This window comes from Lissotriton vulgaris, chromosome 1_1 (genome assembly GCF_964263255.1).
Source record: "Lissotriton vulgaris chromosome 1_1, aLisVul1.2, whole genome shotgun sequence".
In the NCBI taxonomy this organism is placed as follows: Eukaryota; Metazoa; Chordata; class Amphibia; order Caudata; family Salamandridae; genus Lissotriton; species Lissotriton vulgaris.
In genome coordinates, this window is record NC_141685.1 from 1,902,139,845 (window position 1) to 1,902,164,768 (window position 24,924).

The following is a 24,924-nucleotide window of genomic DNA, read 5'->3' on the forward strand; positions in this document are numbered from 1 at the left end:
ATAGCATACATACCTGCTACAAGAATTTCTTGCCTTTCAAAGTTGTGTTTTAATTCAGATTGGTTTCAATGAAGATGTTTTTTATATGATGCTGCTTTAGCAAATTGGTTGGTCTGCTTTATGCCTGTGAACCAGCCATGGTTACTTGTGGTTTCTCGATATTCAGCCATAGATGGCCATGGTTTCAGTTTATTTGGGTGTGCATTGACCAGATCAAAGAGTGCATAGATTAAATCCTCCCCCACTCAGCAAATATCAGATACACATTTCTTTTTAACTGCATAATTTCACCCTTGGATGGCGTTGTAGACCATTCAACTCCAAAGATCTAGGAATGCTTTTTGTCCACCATCAATATTAAAAACATAATTATAGTTGAATAGCACTTTGTCTTTTTGCATGTATGTATTTATGTATATGTTTATAAAGTGCAAATCTAACTACAAAGCAGGAATGCACTGCAAAGACAATCAGTTTAACAGAAGGGCGATGGCCGTAACAGAGAAGAAATGGGTAGCCAGATGAGCTGTGAGACGACGTAGTCACTATGACAACTGGACAACAGAAGCAAGGTAACAGAGAAGGGAGGTTGAGGAATAATACAAAGAAGGTGCTAGGAAGAAAATGAATCAGACATATAGAAAGTTAAGATAGCTTGTAAACACTTGGGTGGGTGATAGCGTGAAATGAGAACAAACCAATCGTGTTGAGACTTTTTCTAAACGGTGTCCAAGATAAATATAATCGTTGTCCATAACTACAAATATAAAATCGGCAACATGTTATCTTTTAAATCTACCAAAGAAGGGAATTTTTTCAACAGCAGCAAGACACACATCAGATTTGAAAACTCCATCCAGGTAGCCAGATTGAGAAAACTGTTATGGCTGGCTTGGAGGTTCTTTTGTTATTTTCGTGTTTTTTATATTTTTTTGAAATAATCGTTAAAGGTAGACCAAAAACTGAATGCCGTTGCACTGTTAACGATGTATCTGTATTTATATAGCAGAAACCTAGCAAGGAAGCAATGATTCGCTGTACATTGAGTGGGGTTTTGAGAGATAATCTACAAGCCAGTGTGCATCAAGTGGGGATTACACAAATACATTTCACACATTTTCATCTGTCTGAAATTATAATTCCTCAGGATTAACCACAACACATCTGGTTCCCTGCAGGTTTATTATGATTGCCCAAGCAACCTTGGTCACTACTAGACAATTGCTGCTTCCTTAGTGAAGGTGCAGCATTTAGGAACTTGGGGCCAGATGTAAGTCACCAAATACCGGTCGGTAACGGCCGATTTCGGCCGTTACCGACCGGTATTTGGGTTTTGACATGTAGGTGGCCTTAATTTTTACTGATTCGGTAAATTTACCGAATCAGTAAAATACCGAATCGGTAAATTTACCGTATCGGTAAATCCAGATGTAGGTGGCACTTTAAACAGTGCCACAGGCCATTACCGATTCGTTATTTACCACCAAATACTATTTAGTGGTAAATAACGAATACCTGTGTACATGCACATCTGTGCATGTACACCTGTGTCATGTGCCATGTGACACACATACATGCCATTAGGGCACACATACATGCCCTTAGGGCATGTATGTGTGCCACATGGCACACAAGCCAAAATCAGGGGTGCAACAGGGTGTCAAAGTGACACCCTGTTCCCCTTGACAATTCTGTATTTTTACTGAATCGGTAAATACCGAATCGGTAATTGCCGAATCCTACCGATTCGGAAAAAAATACAGAATTTTTAGCTACATCTCATTTACCGAATCTAGAATACCGAATCGGTAAAATTCGGTATTTTAAGAGTTGGTAAATGAGGATTACCTACATCGGGCCCTAGGCTTTTAGCATAAGAATCTGTTGAGATGGTATCTTGTGTCTATACCACCAGGATACCTTTGGGTTTAAAACTCACTATACATCTACTTAGCATATGAAACTACATGGGGCACAGAATTTAGGATCACATGAGCTGCTTAGCAGATAGTCTATCTGCACAGGTTCATGTAGCTGGGATGTTTGAGTACTAATGTTACCTTGGTTTCTATACTAAATTTTTTATGCGTATTGAACACATTTTTTAGCACACAGGTGCGGTTTGTGTATTAAATATCAAGTGCCTAGGTCCCAATGGCTTCCCGGCAGAATTTTTCAAGAAAACGGCGGATCTCCTGACCCGTCACTTGCTGGGCCTTTTCCTAGACGCTGAAGTGGAGGGACATTTCCCACTAGACCTTAGACAGGCCACAAATATTCCAATCCACAAGCAGGGGAAACCGGATGATGACAGTTCGTCTTACCGCCTCATCTCCGTGCTAAATGTGGAGGCGAAATTATACGCAACAATACTGGCTCTTCGCATGAGACAGGTCATACCAGGGCTGGTCCATTTGGACCAAACGGGGGTTCATCCCGGAAAGAGCAACGAGATATAACCTGAGGCGGACTCATAACTGGCTCAAAGAGGTGGAGCACAGGACGGAGCCACATTGGTTTTGATCTTTGGACGCAGAAAAGGCGTTCGACGCGGTCCACTGGCCTTTTCTGGAAGGAGTGTTAGAGCGCATGGGATTTGGGCCCAAATACAGGCGTAAAATTGGTCTACTGTACACCGACCCTAGTGCTAGAGTCAGGGTTAACGGAACACTATCGGAGGCCTTCCCTATACAACGGGGCACCAGGCAGGGCTGCCCCCCCCGTCTCCCCTCTTGTTCGCCCTCTCTATTGAGGTGATGGCTTATGCGGTTAGACAGAACGTAGGGATTACGGGATTTCGGATAGGGCAGGCGGATGTAAGCGACGAAAAATTGTCCCTATACGCGGATGATGTCCTGCTTTATATTACACAGCCGAACAGTACTATACCGGCACTGTTTGCCACACTAAATAGATACGGAGCCAAGTCTGGATACCAGATCAATTGGCACAAATCAACGCTCTATGACCCCCCAAGGAAGGGATGAGTGGCCTAATCTGCCGGAGAGACATCTGACAACTTGACAGGGATTTATGTATCTAGGGATATTTGTCACAACAGACGGCAATCTCTCATATGAACGCAACATTCATCGCGTCATACGCAGTTTTACTGAAGACGCAAGCAGATGGCAATCGCTTCCTCTGACGATCCTTGGGCGGGCAGCCAGGTTTAAAATGGTCTCACTTCCAAGATTCTTATATGCATTTCAGAATGAATACTTCCCACTGAAATGTAAGGTCTTCCGGGATATTCATGCGGAATTGCGGTCCTACCTATGGCTGGGTAAACAACCTAGAATATCGTTATCGACCCTACAGCGACACCAATAAGATGGGGGCATTTCATTACCCGATCTGGAGGCCTACTACTGGGCGGAACACTTGGCACCCATTAACGAATGGATACATGCACCTGCCACACACCCCACCTATGCATTAGAAAGACTTAATATGGGTACTCACACATGCATTTACTATATCTATGGGTTAAAGGGGCAAGCCAGATTACTGCCGGCTACTAAGATCACGCTGGGAGCATGGAATAGGGCAAGGAAGGCAATTCAGTGGGAACACAAACCAACAAAGCAAACTCCGATATGGAACTGCACTTGGCTGAAGGAACTTAGTAAGCTGAAAGGGTTACAGGGATGGGATGCCATAGGCATCGCCACATTAGGAGACGTAATTAAAAAAGGGGCGCTACAATCCTTTCCGTTTCATACAAAGAGAATTCGGACTCCACCGCTCCCAATTCTTTAAATATATGCAGCTCTAACATGCATGGAGGGCAGAAGGGGCGCAGATGGTGGCACTCCCTGAATACGCTCCTCTGGAAGGCCGTCTGCTACAGGAACAGATCCTCGGGAAGGCGGTCTCACTAACATATAAAACCATCATGAATAATAGACCGAACAAATTAGAGGGCCTCAGGGCCGCATGGGAACAGGAAGTTTGGGAGATCGATGAGGTGGACTGGGGGGTGGTACTGATGCACCATAGGGAGGTTGCGATTAAATCACGCCTCCGATTGATCCAATTCAAGATCTTACATAGGTCTTACTTCGATAGAGTGAGGTTGCATAAAATAGGGAGGGTACCTGACCCTAGCTGCTTACGCTGCAGCCACGATAGGGGGGATTTCTTCCACACAATTTGGTCCTGTCCTAACATTCAAAAGTACTGGGGGGCAGTCCTCGCTGAACTGGGAGAGGTCCTGGAGACGGACATCCCCTCGGACCCGAAGCTAATACTCTTGGGGATGACCAACGATGTGGATTTGGCACGCCCATTGCTGATTTTCCTAGGGCTGGCCCTGGTAGTGGCCAAACGGGATGTAGCCAGGAAATGGGGGGCGGCAGACATACCACAACTAGAGGAATGGAGGAGGGGGATGGACCTATACATGGCAGCCGAAAGGGTCACCTATAAAGCAAGAGGATGCCCTAAGAAGTTTCGCAGGGTGTGGGGCAAATGGCGACAGTACCATGGACTGGATGGGGGGGCTCTAAAAGGATGCGAACACTTGACTGTAAGATAGCCATGGACTCAGAGGACTGTAATGGCTGAACAATGGGAGGATGAGGTGTGGATCCTGAACTACAAGGGAGGTGGAAAGATGGGGAGGGGGAGGATGGGTGGGTATTGCTCGATACTGACATGCTTGTTATATGTTTTTCCTGGCTGTATAGCTCCAAAAATAATAAAAATAATTATAAAAAAAAATATCAAGTGCCTAACTTAACCCTCCAGGTGTGATGTTTTGTTTCAATGATTAACTTACACACATTGGCTGGAACAGCATAAAACTGAGATAAGGACTTTGATGGTCCAAATTACTTTACGACCCCCAACTGGAGGTTACAATACAGCAGAGGTTTACCAACAGGCTTAGGCAATAAATTAGCACAGAACCAGAGGAATTGCCACCTTCCAAAGACTGGAGGTCCTCGTCTCTAGCTAATGACTTTTCCTGATGGCCCAATAATACTCTATGAAATCCCAGTGGAATCCCCAAATGATTATGAATTGCCCTTTCAACATATTCCCAAATAATAAAATAAATAAATGTTAAAAGTCAATTTTTGTAAGTGGTACAAAATTATAAATAAAACCCTAATTTAAAAATCTAAGGGTTACTTGCTGGAGTGTAATTCAGCCCACCTACTTTGGAGGGTCTATCAATCTTAATTCCTTTTCACCCTTCACAAAAAACATGTACACGACCCGCATCCTACCTTGCTCCCTCAACACCCTCTGGCGCCACCCGACCCCCTCCCTTGCACAGCGTTATGCAGCCCTATGAGAAAGGACAATAGCCTCCAGGTTAGTCACCCTAAAGACCCTACAGCTTCTCCCTGCCCACGCCCTCCAAAAGGTGCGGACCAGAACAACCAAACACGGACCGTTCCCCACTCCAAACGGTTCTCGAGATTATGTCTCCCTTATTTCCGCTACGGATTCTCCTCCCACTCCTACACTTCCTTCCCCATCCCTCAAGGAGATCCTGCCGCCCCCCCTCCACCCAGTGTGCATCACTCACCTACACTGCATCTCATATGCTAGTCACCAGCTGGGTAACAAACACCCGCCCCAACGATACCCCGACCAACCCACCAAGCGTGCCTAGCCACCCACAAACCACCCCTCGAAGGGGTCCCAACACAGGTCAACCTAGCCCTACTACCTCGCTACTAGTGCTTGTCAACAGAATCACTCCCAAACCATTGGCCTCCTGCCCACAAGCTCTTCCCTATGACTTGAAGATTGAAACTCTAAGGGCCTACATCACACGTCGACCTAGCCCCTCTGCCATACCACCAGCACTTGCCAATAGAATCCACCGACCTCCTTCCCACAAGCGTTTTCCTCTTCTATGGATATTGAAACTCTGCACCACAGAGCAGCCAAAATAACTCTGAGCATTCATAACTCCATTCTGGAACTAAAGAACCTTCTTCACCTAACTGAACTCTCCTTCTCAAATTTCAAGCTCCCACGGAACTCCACTCCAACCACACCCTCCGAGCCCCCCATCACCCTTTACCGCTATCCTTGAAACCCCTTTGCCCTCGGAAGCAGCCCAGTCACCTCTCAGAGAAGGAAATTCTAGCTCTGCTCCTCTCCTTCAACTCTGCCCCTGTAACCCCCAAGTCCACTAGACCTCACAGAAGAGGAAATTCTAGCCATCCTCCTCACCTACAATTCTGCCCCAGTAACCCCTAGTCCAGACCTGAATACCGAACATGCTATCCGCACGGTCGCAATCAACCCAAACAGATCAGCTACCCTCCGCAACAGAAGTGTGGTTGATAGCAACCTAGCGCCAGTACCCCTGTCTGCCCTAACTCACGTCACTCTCTCTGATCCCCTCTGTCTGGCCACTTAATTAACTGCCGCTCAGCAGTTTAGCATGCCACCGATATCGCAGATCTCATCCTGAGCCAAAAGCTTTACTTATCAATTCTGACCGAATCATGGCTCAATGAATCCTCAACTCCCTGCCTCAACCTCTTAGTCTCTCCCAACAATAACATCGCAAAGCTGGACAGGCAAACTAAAAAATAAAAATAAATAAAAAAAAGTGGGGAGGCATTGCCTGCATCTACCACTCTAACCTCCTGGTCTCTGAACTCCTGGAAGATTCCACAGACTCCTGTGAATACCTTGCACTTTCCATAAGCAGCACCGCCACCCAACTGTGCAGCTTGCACATCTTCTACCGCCCCCCCCCCCTCCCCCAGGCATGAATGACAGCTTCGCTGACCACCTCATGGAAGTCATCACAGCTAAGGCTTCCTCCAACTCTAAAGACATTTTCCTTGGTGACTTCATTCTGCACTGGAACGACCACAAGGATCTTTAGGTTAACGCCATCAAAGACCTTCTGGCCTACCAAGCCCTTACCAAGCCTGCTCACTCCCAACACACTCCTAAGGCCCCATTCTACACTGGATCAAAGCTAAGAAATCAGCGGTCAAGCTTATCTCTATCGACCCATGTGACAGGTCTGACCACCACGCTATCACTTTCCTATGACCTGGTACCCACATAACAAGGGCAACGCAACTGGTGATTCCTAAACGTTGGGTCAGAGACACCAAGAACCTTGATCACAGGGAATTTGCAGCTCGCTACAGTCTGACCTCCCCCCCTCATTTCACTACGGTCAATGACCTCAACGATCACTACTCTGCGACTAGAACTAACATTCTTGATGATCTTGCCCCACTTAAATTAAAAAGAACCAAAATCAAAGACCGAAACCCCTAGTTCAACTGGTCCCTCAACAGCGAGAGGAGATCCCTCCGGCAGACAGACAGAAACTGGAGACAGCACCCTTCAGCCGCTCATTTAAAACTTCTCCGCCAGTCCAGAAATGCCTATAATAGGCACATCCTCAACTAAAAAAAAGAATTCTTCCGAACGGAACTGGGGAACGGCAAGAACAGACCTCAAAAGCTTTTCGAAATGGTCAAACACCAATCTAACAAACTGGCCAAAACCACTAAAGAAACCCCCAAATCCCTAATATCATCGGAGGAATTCTCCTTCTTCTCCGACAAAATCACTGCCACAGGATACGAACATAGAGCCGCCACGTACTCCCAACCCTTTCCGGTTCTGCCTCCTCCCTCCGCGCTGCACCCCCAGGCATCACCCAAAAACCAAGCGCACTGGACCAACTTAAAAGTGTATGACGAACACTCCATCTCGAAAATTCTATCTTCCTTAAACCCAAACAACCACTTTAATGACTCACTACCCTCGAACTGCCTAGCTGTCGCCGCTCAATCCATCATTTCTAGTTGGACTGCAATAACCAACGCCTCCCTTTTACAGGGGTCGATACCCGACTCTCTGAAAGCCGGCCAACTCATTCCCATCCTAAAAAAACATCCCTAGATCCTGCTTCCACTTACAACTTTAGACCTATATCTAATATCCCTATCTTAGCTAAAGTTCTGGAGAAATGTGTGCAACAGCAGCGGAGTCAACACATCACCAACTTCCACCTACTAGATGACTTCCAATTCGGATTCAGGCCTGGGCACAGCACTGAAACCACCATTCTCCACATCGCTTTCTTAGGGACTTAATAGGATAGCGGTCGGTGGTCCGACCGACAACTATCGCGGCGGCCAGGAGACCGCTCAACTAGCAGTCACTTGTCTGACCGCAGTACTAAGATACGACCACCAGGCTGGCACTCGCATACTGCCCCCTTACACAGCTGTTTGTGTTGCGGCCCAGGAAAAGGGCTGCTGCACAAGCGGTCGTGTAATGGAGCACTTCCTGCAGATCCACGCACCGTGTGCTGTGCATCAAGTGGTGCACCGCACACAGTACATGGAGGTGTGTGGGGACATGTGCAATCTTGGCCATTTTAGAGTGGCCCATACTAGGGGGCCGATTAGGATGGCGGACGGACTTGCGTCCGTCCGCCACCCCTGAGTAGGAGGGACCGTCCGCATGGGCAGCGGCGGTCCCTCCATGGCAATTAGGATGTGACCGCCACCCTGGCGGTCACATCCTGTATGTTTTACATTGCGGCGGGTGCTGCTTGAAGCAGCTCCCGCCGCAATGTAAAAAATGAAAGCAGTGCATTTGCATGCACAAAGCGTCAGGCACCGCGCAGTGCCTGCCGCTTTGTGCACGCAAAGGCAGGGGGGTACCATAGGTACCCCCCATGTGCACCCCCCACGCAACCTTCACCCAGGGGGCCCGCAACGGGCCCCCAAAGTGAATGTCCGTATGCTTTTCCACGGCGGAAAAGCCGCCGCGGAAAAGCATTACTTTCCCTACATCCTAATATGGCTGGCGGTGTCTGATAGACACCGCCAGCCATGTTAGTGCTTTTCCGCCGTGGTCGCCTTCCGACCGCGGCGGAACAGCGGAGGACAGATTGTGAGACCCACCATCCATCCTAATTTGGCGGTGGGTCTTTGAAGCCTCCTCGGCGGATTTCCCGCATCCTCCGGGCCGGTGGTGGCTTCCGCCGGCCCGGAGTATGCGGGAAATCCGCCATCATAATGACCCCCCAGATGCGGGCCCCGTTTGAGGCACCAAGAAGCCATTCCAGACAGCCTTAATCATGGGAGTCTTTCCAACATGAAAAGGCTGTTGGAATAGGATATCTTAATCCAGAAGGCGGTGCCTGCATCCATTAGGGACTGCGATTCTGCCTGCCACTCCCGACGGGATTAGTGATCCTGTTAGATGTAGCGGCCTTCTTCCCCAAAATAGGGGGCCGGCCGGGGTTGGACTGCCAAGGACGGCCTGTCGATAGCGGTCCAAATGACATTGTAATCAGGCCCTTAGTGAGAATGAGCAGTGCACAGTAGCACAATCATTATTTGCTCTTCTGCTGTGCAATCAGCAGTAAACCAAATGTGCACATAATGGGAGATCCCCATTGCAAAGCATTTATTGGTTTGTCAGTTTTATTAAATGAAAAAAGAAATTCATGGTTGTTATTGTGTCAGAAAGCTGAAACATTTGACTAGAATGGCGACACCCAGGTCTACAGGGGAGAGTTTGAATCGATGGTCTGGTGTGAGCAAATGCATTCCAGGACGTAGCTATTGCAAGTTCCTACAACACCCTGTAAAACTGTTATGCACACGGAATCATATTGGTCACATGATGAGGAAAGGCTTGAACTGAAAACATGTCAAGTGTGGTTCTTAGCTCATTCTGATTCAAATTCTATAGTGGACCTTTCCATAAAGAAAAACAAGGCAACATTGATACCAAGAAATCATCACAAATCTATGGTGAGGTTACTCATTGTTCGATCTTGGTTTCCACCCCCATAATGCACTGCGAGTAATAGCATGCCGCACAAAACACTTTCTCCAGTTTACATCCAAATAGTGATGGAAAAGTATCAGACACCTCAAGCACACAGTTGTGGACATCATTTCTAACTCATCAATGTGGTTGGATAGCAAATAATTTATCTAAACCCTTGACAGCAAATATTATGCATAGTTGCTTCACCATTTAATAGAGGTAATTGTATTGGGGATTTATGGATGCAGTAGATATGCATTCTCTGATTGGAGGGGTTGTTCTCTGACCTCTGCCCCAGGCTAATTAAGGCCTATGACAAAAGGAAAAGGGATACTTGTGCTGAAAGAGGAAATATCTCAAAATGAATGATGCCTTAATGTTTAAGAAGTTAACATTCATGTGGAATGACTCATCAACGCGCAACTCCCATTTACCTTTACATTCTGAATTGCTTCAATGACTCGTTCTTGAATTTTTATAGAAGTGTCACCGCTGTGGTTTCTGACATTTCTTACAGTTATATCAAAATGGTTTCCTTTCAAATGGCCAAGTCGAATGTGCTGTCGTGCTGGTCGTATGTTAGTCACTTTTATTCTTTTATCTTTCATTTTTCTCTCCAGTTCCATCAACCTTAGGGCAACAGAAAACAGAAGTGCCAGTCAGCTCCAATGCAGGAGTTTTGCCCACCAAATCATATATAAGCAATACAGCTATTAATCAATGCAAACCAAACTGGACTGTCTAAGCTCAAATCTGGTTTAAAATTTGCTCATGCTCAAATGTTTTCTTCTAACGTAGAAGTGTCTTTACTGATCATACTATTTATGTATTCTGTATCTGTGAATAATAGATTTCCTTCTAATTTTAAAATATGTTGTGCTAGCCATACACTTCAACCCAGAACGCAGACTACAACTACCACCATGATGTGTCGCGTTATTACAACTTCAATATGGTGAGCTGTTATTACACAGAAGAACACGCAGATGCGTTTCAGCAATGGTGACAGAACATGCTTCAATATTCAAGCCATGGTAAAGAGAGAGAAAAAACAGTAAATGATAAATCAAAGCAAAAAAATATTCTTTTAGAACCTAAAATTATAAACACATTTAAACAACTGCATACATTAAACACTCACATTTTCGAAGTGCATCTGTAAAGGAGGGCTCTAAATCTCGGGCATAGGAAAAAAAAGTACTAGAAATGGAAACCGAGTTTAAAACTAATATTTTTTTTTATATGCCGTTGCTATGCTAAAGTTAATAGTGAATAATAAAAGGCTTGGACGTCTGATGTAAACTTGTGTTATTCTTACTAATCAGCTATGCACACATCATCATCCATTTGTGCATACCATTTTCGAAGAGAATATGATTTTATATGGTCACGTTTAAAGGTGCCGGGGGCCATTGGGGAGATTAAGTGAGCTATTGCCCAAAGTCACATGATGCTGAGCTGTCGCAAGCAATCGACCACTCTCTGGAATCATCCGATCTGGCTCCTACGCCACACCTCTCCCTACCGGTAGCTTACATCTGATGTCTCAGGCAAGGAGACATTCGTTTGCATTACCAAGTTACTTCCTTTGAACATCTGAATCTTCATGAGAACCACCCTGAATAGTCAAGACTTACCACAGGATGTATAGTGAGTTTGGAACTCAGATATAGAGGGCATGTTTATGCTCAATAAATCAATCTTCAGTCAGAACTATAGCTTTGAGGTGCAATAATGGGCTCAATTGGGTGGGGCAGTAACAGCACCACTGCCAAATGCTGGCAAAGGTCCTGTCTGTACATCCCTTGTTTCATTTACAGTATGTGGGGATGCTGGATTAATCGACAGGAGAAAAGCTCCTAGCTCTGCCACAGGGAATACTACTCTATGAGGGACAACTGCCAGCAAACTGAGTGGGAAAGGCCTGCCCTACTTACAGTGGGGTTTCTCATAAAGTGTGCCAGCTTTCTTTGCTACGCCAAACAGTAATTGGCACCATGGCAGACCGAAACAGGAAAAATCCCTCACACGCCAGGCGAAAACTTGCAGCACATCTGAGACATTTGTTTTTTATTTTCCAAGGACATGCCCCCGCTTTACAGATCTGTCTACATAATTGTTTTTTTTAAGTGCCCACTAGTCTGCCACATGGCAATGGCATGATAATCTAGACACCACTTTTTTGGGGCTGAGATGGCAACTGACAGGTTGGGGAAGAAACTTTAGATGTGAGTGACCTACATCACACAACCCTCATTATCATCAAGAAAATATTGGTGTTAAAATAAGGGTCAACACAAAAAATATGGAAATGACATTTTTTTTTATTTAAGAGTTTTATATAGAGCTAGCAAGTCTCGAGGGTATCAGAGCGCTTTACATCCGCACATGATAACATCAGCATAACGAAAGGATTGTAATCAGAATAATTAGTTTAATCAAGTCTCATCTGTGGTTGGGCATGAAGGCGGGGAAATAACATGTAGTGGGTATCAAGAGAGCTGAGGGTGTAGATGCTGTCTCGTCGGGCGATCAGCTATTTGAGGTGCCGGTTGAGGAGATCCTTTAGTGGTCTATTGAAGTTCAGGATGGAGGGGTTCGTCCTGATATGGATTGTAATGGAGATTCAGATTTTAGGGGCGTTGCTCGAGAAGGCGCATGCCTGAGTTTTTTGTTTGTGGGCTTTGGGCTGGATGAGAAGTAGGGTGTTAGAGCTTCTGGGGTTTCTCGTCATTCCTGCCTTTTTGAGTTTAGAGGCAAAGTTGGTTTTCCAGTGTAAAGGGATGTGTGGGTAAGACATACAGTTCTGAAGTTGCAAAGGGCTTCAATCAGGAGCCATGTCAGTTCTTTCAGGGCAATGGAAAATGTGTTCATATTTTTTGATTCTGTGACCATTCTGGCTGCTACATTGAGAATAGTTCTGAGGGATGCCAGTTGGGATTTGGCTCTGAAGGTAGCATTTCCGTAGTCCAATATAGAAAGCACCAGCGCTTGTGTGGCAGATATGAGATCAACCAGTGGTATGTAGGCTTTGATTTTTAAGTAATTACACTGTACAGGGTTAACCTATTTTTTTTAAAATTCTGTTATTTTCCTTAAGATTGTGGCATGGAACACAGTATATCTCTTCAGAGCGTGAGATCAACAAGCAGGTGAATCAGTGTGATCAGCACATTTCTGGGACATTCGTAGTAGATGTGCCACTACGAAAGTCACAGAACACTAATTAACAATCACTCAGTGAAAGACTTTAAATGGGTCATTTTGGAACTGGTGTTGGTCGTAACCAGAAATCTGGAAAGCATTCGATTTGCAAGAGAACGACTGTAGATTTACAAATTGTCCACCCACAAATAAAAAGCCTGAATGACAATACATCATGGCGGGATAGACAGGCTAACGCAGTCTGGTGTTTTCCTCCAGACCTATGTAGATCTAGCCCTCTAATATTCAAGTCCGGTCCATATAACACCCCAGAAACTTGTATGTCACACAATAGTCTACATATATTTTACAACAATGAAAGAACCCGTCTTATAGTACATTCACAAGCTCTAAAAATAATGAATAACTGGTCATCGATGAATGCATATATGGGTGATTTACACATAACATATATAACTTAGTCCACATGGCAGACCTACTACACCCGCTTTTTGTTGCAAATATAAATATTTTTAGCAAACCACAAAAATATTCTTCCCTTCTTTTGTGCTTATCAAAGAGAGATGTATACAAATCAGCACGCTGAAGCAGGAGGCAGGTCTACATTTCCCAGCCTCCCTGCAACGCATACACAACACTGGATCAGCAAGCGGTGAGGACAAAGAGATGCGCATCCCTGCACAGGGATAGAGGTGAAATGCTGATGCAGGAGAAAATACTTCCTCTAATGTCCATGCAATTCATAAATATAGGCAATGTGCATGCAGAGACGTGTTTCCATGCTCATCAACTGAAAAAACTCCCAGGGCAAAAGGCTCTGGGTTGATTAATCAGTGATTACAACACAAACTTACGACCGCTCAACACGTGATCCCAATGCGGTCACGTGAGGTTAGCAAATCTCCTCATAAACACCATTCAATGTGAAACGCGCTAGCATGCAGGGTTACAGAGAATCAAGATGGTGTGCTTGTTGAAGTAGTCCCTTGACAAACTAAATACATATTGGATCTAAAACCTTTAAAACTCTTTAAAAAGTAATCCTTAACTTCTGCTTTTCCGGACAGTGTGGGACTACAGGGACCGTCTCAGCCCCTAATTTTATGATGCCTAACAGCTATGTAGGCCATATAAGTGCACATTCAAACCTACTTTGACTATTTTCACTATTTGTGCGTGTGCATGTTGTACACCGTTTTTAAGTTTATTTTGTACAGTTTAATTTATCTTTTGCCTGATGTGCCTAATGTATATATATATATATATATTGTTACAGCAAATGCGCACCTGCGCTTCTCAACAGGCACACGCAGCGCTCCTTGGCTATCCAGCCTAAATGCCTCTCATGTCCTGGAGCTCACCTTTTCTCCTTAATTCATTCACATGCGCCCGACGCGTTTCGAGGCGGGCCGCCTCTTCTTCATGGGGCTTTTTTCAATAAAACAGGCAAGGCTCTCAGCTTGTTGAGCACCAGCTTTATTTCACTGACACAGGAACGCCCTCAGTGGGCGTGGCTAAATCGTTTTGTTACCACCAGGATTGATGGTTACTGTAGTCCTGAGTGAGAGTCCACGTAGAACACCTTAAGTAAGTGGCCTGAAATCTTGAAAAGTTCATTTGCCAAAGTCTGTAAACCCTTAAGTAGGGGGAGAGCTGGCGAAATCCAGGGCAATTATTCTCTGTAGAAGCGCTGCACCAGGAACCTTGCTTCGTGCTAGGAACGGCCTCTCCGCGCTGTATACCAGTGAAAACTGCAGCCGGTGATGGTGCTCTGTTGCACGGCCAGGGGCAGCCGTGAGGGAAATTTTGTTACAGCAAATGCGCACCTGCGCTTCTCAACAGGCACACGCAGTGCTCCTTGGCTATCCAGCCTAAATGCCTCTCATGTCCTGGAGCTCACCTTTTCTCCTTAATTCATTCACATGCGCCCGACGCGTTTCGAGGCGGGCCGCCTCTTCTTCATGGGGCTTTTTTCAATAAAACAGGCAAGGCTCTCAGCTTGTTGAGCACCAGCTTTATTTCACTGACACAGGAACGCCCTCAGTGGGCGTGGCTAAATCGTTTTGTTACCACCAGGATTGATGGTTACTGTAGTCCTGAGTGAGAGTCCACATAGAACACCTTAAGTAAGTGGCCTGAAATCTTGAAAAGTTCATTTGCCAAAGTCTGTAAACCCTTGAGTGATTATGAGTCATTTATAATTGCATTGTTCAATCATATTCATTTTGTGTTCTACTTCTGACCAGAACAGGAAAAAGCCCAATCAATGGTCAGCATAGTTGCGTGCATGATTTACTGAATTTATGTATGAACGCATGTAAGATTGGATGAAATTAGCAACACACCACATAGCGAATATTACACTTACTGGTCCAGAAGAAAGTAGACTGACCCACAACTGGATGTTAAAATGACTGAAACATGCCTACCTCAGATGTCTAGGGCCATTGTAACCCCATGGCATCGCAGTGTTTTCAACCTTGCCAGAGGACCTTCTGGTTAAACAATATATTAGGACCCAGCAGGCAATTTTAACTCACACTTAGTCCCTAAGGTAGTAGTTTAAGCGCTCAGCTTACAAATGTGTGAAACCCGCCCACCCACACTAAGTGAGCAGGGTGTGGGTCAGATGATGAATCGGCTAACACGTGGTACCTGTGGGTGAGGAACAAACAAATTATCTCTGAAATGTGCTGATCCCACCGATTCACCTGGGTGTTGATCTCACGCTCCTAACCCCTTGCAGGCGCGGCAAATTTTTGTGCTGTGCGGGTCATTTACATAGTGGTCGGGATTCGGACGGCCCCCGGCCATCGTGAGCATACGCCCACCATGACTGTCATGAGCATGCAAGGGGTTAAGAGATAGTATCGGCCACGCAACAATCTCGCAGAACATAACGGGATCTAAAAAGTTAGATTAACCAACTATAGTGTAATTACTTCAGATAGTTTGAGAGGCTGAGGGTTCTTACCCAATTATAGCTTCTTGCTCCTCCATAGTGTTGGTCTAGGGTTTGATTTTGTTCAGAAGTTTCAGGTTGTATAAGGCACACTCGCATTATTCCCTACATGGTCCTTCAGGAACAGTTTGGAGTCCAGTGGGATAACTAGAGATTTGATGGTGTTGGCTGGACTTATGTTGCAGTTGAGGGCATCTATGGAGTCTATCCAATCTTGGATCTGGGGGGACTGCTCTGCCTTTGATAGGAGCAGGATATTGGTTGAGTTTTAAGTGGGCGCGAGCTAGCCAATGTTGGACTTTTGAGCCTAGTATTTAATTGGTGTATGTCATCTAGTGAGGGGTTTTCTATGTAGAGCTTGGTGTCATCTGCGTATAAATGGAAGGGGATTTTTGCTTGGTAGAGGATGACTGTGAGGGTTCCCATGTAAATATTTAACAGTGTGGATGAGAGGACGGAGACTTGTGGAACCCCCCGGGTGAATGCTGTTGTATCAGAGGTCTGAATGCGTATTTTCATTTGTTGAGGGCAGTTTTGTAGAAACCATGTGAATCAGCATAGGACCATTCTGTCTGTGCCTGTTCTTTCTTGCAGGGAATCAAAGAGAAGCTTATAGTCAACCGTGTCGAAGGTTGCCGATAGGTCTAGGTGTCTGAGTAGGCAGCATCTGTCTGTATGCAGGGATTTGTGTAGGTCATCTATTATGTTCAGGATATCCTCTTCTGAAGCCCGACTGGTGAGGTTTCAGGAGATTGTTGTTTTCTATGTGATGGTTAAGTTGAGAGAGAGCACATCTCTAGTATTTTGCTAGGAAGAGGGGATTGGAAACTGGTCTAAAGTTGTTAAGGTGGGTCAGGTCAGCTCCCTGTTTAGGTCCAGCCTAGGGGCAACACGCATGCGCTACTCGCTCTGCGAGGCATGCTGTATTAGAGTATGTACTGGAAGCCCCTCCCACTATCAACCCATAATTGTCATTGGCTTGAGTCATTGTCCTTCGTAAATGCTGGCTTCTGATTCATAAATAGGCTTGTTGGTCCCTCCGTGGTACCACTTTGTCTGCATTTGTTACCTCCCATAACGACTGGACCTTTTACTTGGTTTGTTACACGGTCTGCGTTATATGTGGGTGAGCACAATTTTGTTTATTGACTAATGAGGACAATGGTGAGGACAATGGTGGCTGCTTTTTGTATTTGTAGTGCGTCCACACAGGACAAAGGCGGCCGCTTTTTGTATTGAGCGCTATGCTGCACTAACTTTAAAAGCGGCTGCCCCCACTCCACAGCACTCGCGGCACAATGGCGGGGCTTTTTTTTATTATTTTTTAGAAGAACGCGTCATTTGCTTCAGGCACACCGGGCGTTCTTTCACCTTTCTTTTTTTTAAATAAATTTGCAGGCTGAGCGCGGTGCCCTCTTTAGGGACACCGCGCTCAGTTTCCTTTTATTTTGTTTTGTTACTATAATGTTGGTTGTATGAGAGCGAGCAGTGAGTTATTCTATCTGCTACCTGTTCACCAAAGGATGGTATGTTTCCTGGTAGATGGTAGAGAAGGTGACAGTTCATAGTGTTGTTGTCTTCCATCCTTATGGTGGTGCTGATATATTAAAAAGAATTGTAAGAGAAGGTATTTGTTTTATTTACGTTAAAGTTATTCTTGTGAATAATGGCGAGGCCTGCACCGTGGTAGTCCTTCCTACCTTTCCTTAAGATTGAAAACCCAGGGTGACTAGTGTGTCTATGACTGGGTAAAAGGATTTATTTAGCCATGTTTCTGTAATGGATGCGATATAAATGTCGTTGATGAGGATTGTTTCTGCAAGTTCTGTAGCATGTTTGGTTGCGGATCTGCAGTTTATTAACATGCATTTGGCCTCATTGTCTTTTTGCTAAGATCTTGGGGGATAGGTCAAGGGGATGCTGCTGAGATGAGCTGGTGGCCTATTCATGCTCATGCGAGTGTGATTTTTCCCCTATCCCGCAATAACCTGGAATTTAAAGGAGGGATTGTGTCTATTAGATGCCAGGTTGTACGAATTGGTCATTCTTTTGGGCCACAGAGATTTGTTATTGAGAGGGGTAGTGCTCCAGCTGTGCCTTCATGGGACTTATGTGTGCTGGTGCATGAGGAGGGGGGAATGAGGGTGGTAGGTAGGACTTCGACATTGGTTTAGGTTCGTTGTGTGATTGGGGAGATGCTGTAGTAATTTTTCAAGTTGGTTTTCTATGTACGTTAGTCGTTCATTTAGCTTGGACATCGGCATTAGCTTGAGTGAAGAGGGAGTGCGGGTGTATCGCTTCGTGTTGATTAGGGAAAGGCTGTCTCTAGTCTGAGTCACTGAATCACTTCATGTTGTAAGGGGGTAAGGCGAACTGGAGTTCTAGGATGTGTGTCAATGGAGACGAGAGTCAGGGTGTCGGTGGAGGGCGGTTGGAGGTGCCGCTTAGTACTTTGTTATTGATCTATAACACATTTGTGGGTCACTCTCAGCTCAGAGGCCAGATCCTCATGACTCATGGGCAGCCTTCTGCTCTCTTCAGAGAAGTATCACTATTTCCTTTTATGTCAGTTCATCCCTCCACCTTAATTTGAAGAACACATTTCCAGGCAGAAAGAAATAGGCTTCCACCACTTAGGGACACAGATAAATAGGATTGCAACTCTTGAATCTAGAATCAGCTGCCATCAACCATTAGTCACCCCTGAGCCTGGTTTCAGAGTGCAGTAGCAAGCCACAACCCTAAGCATGCAAACCCTGATTGCACAGAATCAACTCTGCTGTCAACCATTAACAAAAAAAGTGGAGGACCTCAAAGGGACTTGGAACAAAAAAAGTTAAATAAATTGGTGTGGTAGCACTTTAATCAAGCAAAAGCTTTTGTCCTTAAACAGTTTCAGTGTCATTTCATTGCCTTTCTATCTAAAGTATAAAGTACGATTTGATGTCAAAAGAAAATGTGTGACTTGAAGGCATTCCTTACCTGTCCGCATCCAAGCATGTATTACATGCCCCTAGAGTTCAGTTGTGTGTCAAAGCTAAATGATATCACAAAATGCCCCAATATAACAAGACGTTAAAGTATAAATTCAAATATATCTATGAAAAATACACTCAAGATGAAAAAGGTACTCTTCACTGTGCATTACTATTTAGGTGGATATATAGAATATGTAATCATATAATTTTACAACCTCTCAGGAGTGACCTTCCGGACAACCATGGATTGGTATGTGACAGCCTTCTTGTCTTTAATTCCAGCGTAACTGAAGTCTGTAGGAAGAACGTTTAGCTCAGCGGATAGATATGTGATTGCTTCAAGTGTTTCCAAGTTTTCTTTCATAAGGGTGAAAGCTAAAAAAAATTATATATAAATTCTTATACAAAATCTCCCAATAAAAAAAAAAATTATCACTCTCATGCACAATGTGCATGTGATGCCTAATTGTTAATAGGGAAGGCCCACTACAAATATTTCCTTTCACAAGCAGAATCCACTTAATATACCTCATCATTGAAAACTGACGACTTTTGCGTATGCCAGCAGGGTTTTTTTCTGCTTTTAACAAGCTTTACATTGTATCACATTACATTACCACAACTAAATATAAACGCAATACAGCATGTCAGATCTTTTTAACAAAATGCTCTCTAGAGTCAATGTTACCCAGATTCTGTAAATATATATGTAGTAAGCCCAAGGCACATTGTTGCTCCAAGTTAAAGCCAGACCTGGTTTACATATAAAAGGCAGACTACCACAACAGAAAACACACCTTAAAGCACAGAAGCAACATTCTCTAGGACATAAAAGGCAGACTACCACAACAGAAAACACACCTTAAAGCACAGAAGCAACATTCTCTAGGACATCTGTCTATCCTTATATTTTCAATATGAGTGGAAAACACATCAATAATAGCCAATCTGCCATATTCTGTGATGCTTGGTTGTGATGGTGGAGAGTGAGAAAATAAGACATGAATCTGCTGTTCGCTTACAACATTGCTATCACCACACACATGGACCCCACATTTTATTGTCAGTAGATGAATTAGGGCTACCAACCTGAAACCTCCCTAGTATAACAAAAAAGTAGAGTAGCAGTTTAAGACTGCTATGGATACAATTGTGACCTGAACAAGTACATGAACACAATGCTCTCAATTCAAATTATGGAGAGAAGCAGTTACCAAGAACATTTAAGTCGTCTACAGAGCAGTATGGGTTTTACATGGAATATCCTTTGGAATAAATGTTGTTTCATTCACACTGCATACATCTACAAAGTAGGGATGCAGGTAAAGGAAAAAAATGCACCACAAACCCTTATACGTGGGTTTCGGAGTAGCGAGCTACTCACTGAAAAAGAGCTTCAACGCCTCCTGAGGAGTAGTAAGCACTATATAAATGCAAGTGCAATACAACATAATACATTTACCTGTGTATATGTCTTGTTTGTCTGGACAGTCTGCTGCATGTCGTTTTTTTGATGAAGTCCTTCTGTCCCGAAATCGGACAGTTATCGCTGCATTCTGCTGTCCTGAAATGTTGGGATTAGAAAAAGACTTGCTTTCTACAAGTTTCCCAAATTGTTTGCTCAGAAAATGATGAACCTCTGTTCGGTGTGGTTTACTACCGTCCGGTTTAAAGACATACTTAGAATTTTCTAGCTTAGCATCTAAAAATCTGAAAAATGAATCTGCTTCTTCTTCAGAAACCAAACGGCAGAGTTCTCTGTAATCCAGGTTCGGCTTGACAATTACTTCAGCACCTTTTGTTGCAGTCACTAGAAAGGGAAATATCTGACGGACGGCACTGTGAAGGTCGGCTCTATGTTTTTTGTCCAAAAATGTTCCTAATGAAAGTTCAATAGGCTGAGATGATGCACTAGTTTCTTTCATCCATACTTCTCTTATGCCACTAGCAAAACCAGTTAGTGACTCTAGCACTGATACGTCAAGGAGCAAGTTCAGCAATTTTATTTTAGAAGACTGGTGTTCCTTCTCATCTGTATCCACACATTCTTTGCTAACTAAATCTAGTGGACAATCAGAAAGACTTGTTTTATCCTCAAATCCACACAACCTTTGTACATTTTCGTCTCCTAAATTGATTGTTTCAGCTACCTTCTCTTTGGCATTAAATAAACTAACTGTGTTTTCCATTTCACCTGGGCCATAGGAGATGTCACTTGAGGACACTGACACAGATTGTCCAGACACGTCAATTTCTGTGACAACAAAATCTTGTGGAGAGTTCTTTATTACACCACAAAACCCAAGATGATCGGTAATGCAAGCTAGAGACTGGAAAAAAGGAATGTTGCTCAAATCTTCCATCCTGAAAATATCGAAGCTGTAATAGAAAAGGAGAAGACGTCTATGGTAATTTTAGAACACTTTTTTTGGTTCTTGACGCACATTACATAGAAATGCATGATTTACACAAATTATTTCACTTCATTAAATAATCATTAAGAATGAAGAGGCAAGAGAAAGAGCACACAAAAGCAGCAACACATGCTAGGATAAAGACTTGTACAACAGAGGAAACGAGGCGAGACAGAGCAAAACAAGCTGGTTTGGAATGAACCGCAGGGCTGAAGGTTGCGGCATCTGAGAGGCATGGTGAATGCAAAGAGAAGGCTAGTGCCCTTTCCTAAAGTTCTACAAGTGGCCCTTGGAGAAAATCATTCTAATAGAGTAATCAGTCTATCACCATCGTTGATTGGACTGTACATAAATGCCCTATGCTTAGCCAAAGCTTCACATTCAAATCCATTCTTGTGGCAGTATTTGATCCCTGTGCTTAGATAAGTGTGTGTCTAATTAACATCCAAAAAGAAAAGATATGGCACCCCTCTTCATCTGAGAGGCGCGATGTATGCATAGTACATGTAGAAGGTACACAAGAGACTTTAAATCTGTCCCACATGGAAACTGTGATTAATTCTAGATTTGTGTAAAATGACTTTACCAACAACAGTTAGCTTTGATCTTTTGTAATCTGTGCAGCCTTCTAAATATTGACAAACACAATGGCACACCAGTGGCGTACCACCATAAGAAAGCATTTCATCTAAAAAGCTTCGAGTTTGTGTAAAAAGTGGACTTATTTTTAGGTCTCGCCTACGCAGTGCGCATGCTCTGCATAGGAATGAGACCTCTTGAGATCGATGCAGCTTTCAAAACGTGCACGTGTTGCATTGCTTTCAATGCAGCTTGTGCACGTTTTGGCGATTTCCTTGCAGGAGCGCGCAACGCCATTTGGTCGCACGCTTCCGTAAGGGAAACGCTGCCTGCTCTTGCCCGCAACCCCCCTCACGTGCGCCTGCGCGCAATGCTTGTTTTTGTAAGCACTGGCGGAGTGTGCACACAAATACTGCTTCTCCCCCTCCCCACCTCACGTGCTTTCAGCTTCAAAGGGGTTGGATTTGTTTCTTCATCGCCCACTGCTGGTGGATGGCAGCGGCCTTCACCACACTCACGACTTCCCTCCTCCTCGCTCACAGTGCGGCCTCATCAGCAGTGGTTCCAAAAGTAGGTGCCCCCCCAACCCCTCTCTGAACACTACGGCCTCTTTCCTTCCCGGGCGCATATCTTCTCAAACTGCCTCCCCCAGTTGGCATTTAGTTGCAAGAGTTGAAACGTGTGTGTGCGATTATGCCAACAACAAAATGAATAAGCTCCCCCATAAAGAAAACTTTTTCCAAAACAGTAACAAACATGGATAAAATGGCATCTAAATACACCTCTGGCTCTGTAGATGACGACCGTTACTGAGGGGTAATCTGCGTTGGATACAAACAACCCGAGGTCTGCGGCCCGGCCCGATCTACCCAGATGCCGCCCGTCCTGTGTGCACTCACACGAGCTACACTGTTACTCGGCTTCCCCGGTGCACGGTGCTGCAGTCACTACTCTGCTGCTACAATGTACACTTCTGCATGAAGAGAAACGAGCTAAAGGCAAACACAACACTGCTACAAAGGCGTGCAGAAGACTCACGCAAACCCAGTTAAAGCTAGGATACAAAGACAGATAGATGATACAGACATCACTGCAAGAGTCACATGCAAGCTACACAATGCATCCTGCACGAGACCCCGTCCGCCTTTCCAGCACACACATGCATGGGCGGAACACTCATCTCAGTCACAGCGCCTAGAGTGTGCGTGCACTAAGTCCCAGCACCCGACCGACACACACTGCATGTACCTTCATGGCCACGGCCCGTCTCCGCTCTTTGGTAGTCATAGCTAAGCGACTAAGGGCACAGGAGTGCCAGTGCCCGCATCTTGCTGCACAGCTGCACCGCAATTAGTTGGCAGCTGCTACGTTTAGGCCTGATCATTTGCGCACCATTTGGGAGATTGCTGCATTGGTAGCATAAAGCCCTGACATTGCGGGATATAGGGCATTTGAGCCCTTGAGAAGGCCAGTTGGCCTGGGGGTCAGTTGAGTATTGGTAGGGCGCAAGGCCTTAATGTGATGCCCAATGTGTTTATGTGATGGTGCTCATACTTACAGGTATTGAATAATGTATTTATGCTTGGAATGCCTACTGCAATGCCCATTGCGTAATGTGTTTATGCTGATGAGGTTTGGGCCTACTGTGGGTTTATGCCTAATGTGTTTGGGCTGCTGATGTTTTAGTACATAATATGTTTATGCTGGGGAGGCCTATTGCGTAATGTGTTTATGCTGATGAGGTTTGGGCCTTGTGTGGGTTTATGCCTAATGTGATAATGCTTAGGGCATTACGTTACCATTAATTACTGGTTGTGGTTTATACTTACTTACCTGCATTCTGATGGTTCTCACTGTGGCCCGATCCTGTATATAATCCCCTGTGTATATTGCCTGTGCCAGTTGGCACAGTGTAAATGTGTGATTATGTTTCTAAAGTGTTTATGAGAATACAAAGGATATTTTTGATAGAACCTTGTGTAGAGTTTCTTTTGTGGTGTGCCTAGTGTGTTGCTGCTGTGTATGGATGAGCCTGACTACTCATGCCAAGCTAACAAGGGGGTGAGCAGTGGTTATCTTTGGTGTGTAACTCCCTTGCCCTGACTAGAGTGGTGGTTTCTGCCTGGCTTTGGTGCAAGCCTTAGCCAACCAGAAATCTGATTTCTAACAGCGGCTTTTGTTTAACGCCTAGCTCTGGCGTCCCACGGTGGCTTTGCACCAGAATTCCCAGCTTAGTTTACAAAATACAAAAGTCATTTAAACAATTTACATTATGCCAATGGACAAAGCACCCATTCTCACCTCAGCTAGAGCCAGCTCAGTGGAGATTTGGTCTTCTGAAGATGACAAATAATGAAAGCCTGGCACCAGAAAGGAAAGCGAGGCTTTCAAACACAGCACAGGGCACAACCACACATGCACTTCTCTGACTTCTTGCAGATGGCATAATTATTCTCCAGGTAGCTAAGATGTAGATAAAATGCCCACCGAGGTGTAGTGTCTTTAAGTGTGAAATAATGGCACTTCACACACAAGACCAACTTAAAATAGCTTCTCTTGTGACTCACAATACCCTCACTTTACACAGTGCTTCACATCACATGTCTGTAAAATTGCTAAGCGCTTGCTGTTGTACAGGTATTATTATTAATGTAGCGCACAAATCATCCCCAAAGGGATCTCTCGGCGCCCGGGATGCAGACAGCGATATACAGAGTCAATACACTAAAATAGCCATGTTTTTATTTTTTTCTTAAAGGCCATGAATGTAGAACAGATCCTCAGGTCTTCTGGTAGTGCGTTCCAATATTTAGGGGCAACATGAGAGAAAGCACGTCCACCCATCCTAGCCTTTTTAACTCTAGGAATTTGGAGGAACTTATGGCCACTAGATCTTAGCTGATCGGGTGTACCATATTCATTTTTCCTTAGATATTCTGGTCCTAGACCAACCAGACTTTGAAAACCAGACAAAGAAGCTTAAAACTGCTCTTTTCCTCATTGGTAGCCAATGCAACTCATTCAGTAGTGG

General features: G+C 44.6%; 1 protein-coding gene across 1 annotated transcript in view; it reads right to left on the minus strand.

Moving 5' to 3' along the window:
• The window catches only part of PUS7L (pseudouridine synthase 7 like), a 90,800-nt gene that overhangs the window by 63,562 nt on the left and 2,314 nt on the right, over positions 1–24,924 (minus strand). Inside the window, exons 2-4 of the mRNA XM_086919519.1 lie at positions 20,363–21,279; positions 19,116–19,275; positions 10,230–10,425 (exon numbers count right to left, since the gene is read on the minus strand). Of these exons, the coding sequence (XP_086775645.1) occupies positions 10,230–10,425; positions 19,116–19,275; positions 20,363–21,263 (1,257 nt within the window). The 5' untranslated portion in view covers positions 21,264–21,279. The remainder of the gene's footprint in view (positions 1–10,229; positions 10,426–19,115; positions 19,276–20,362; positions 21,280–24,924) is intronic.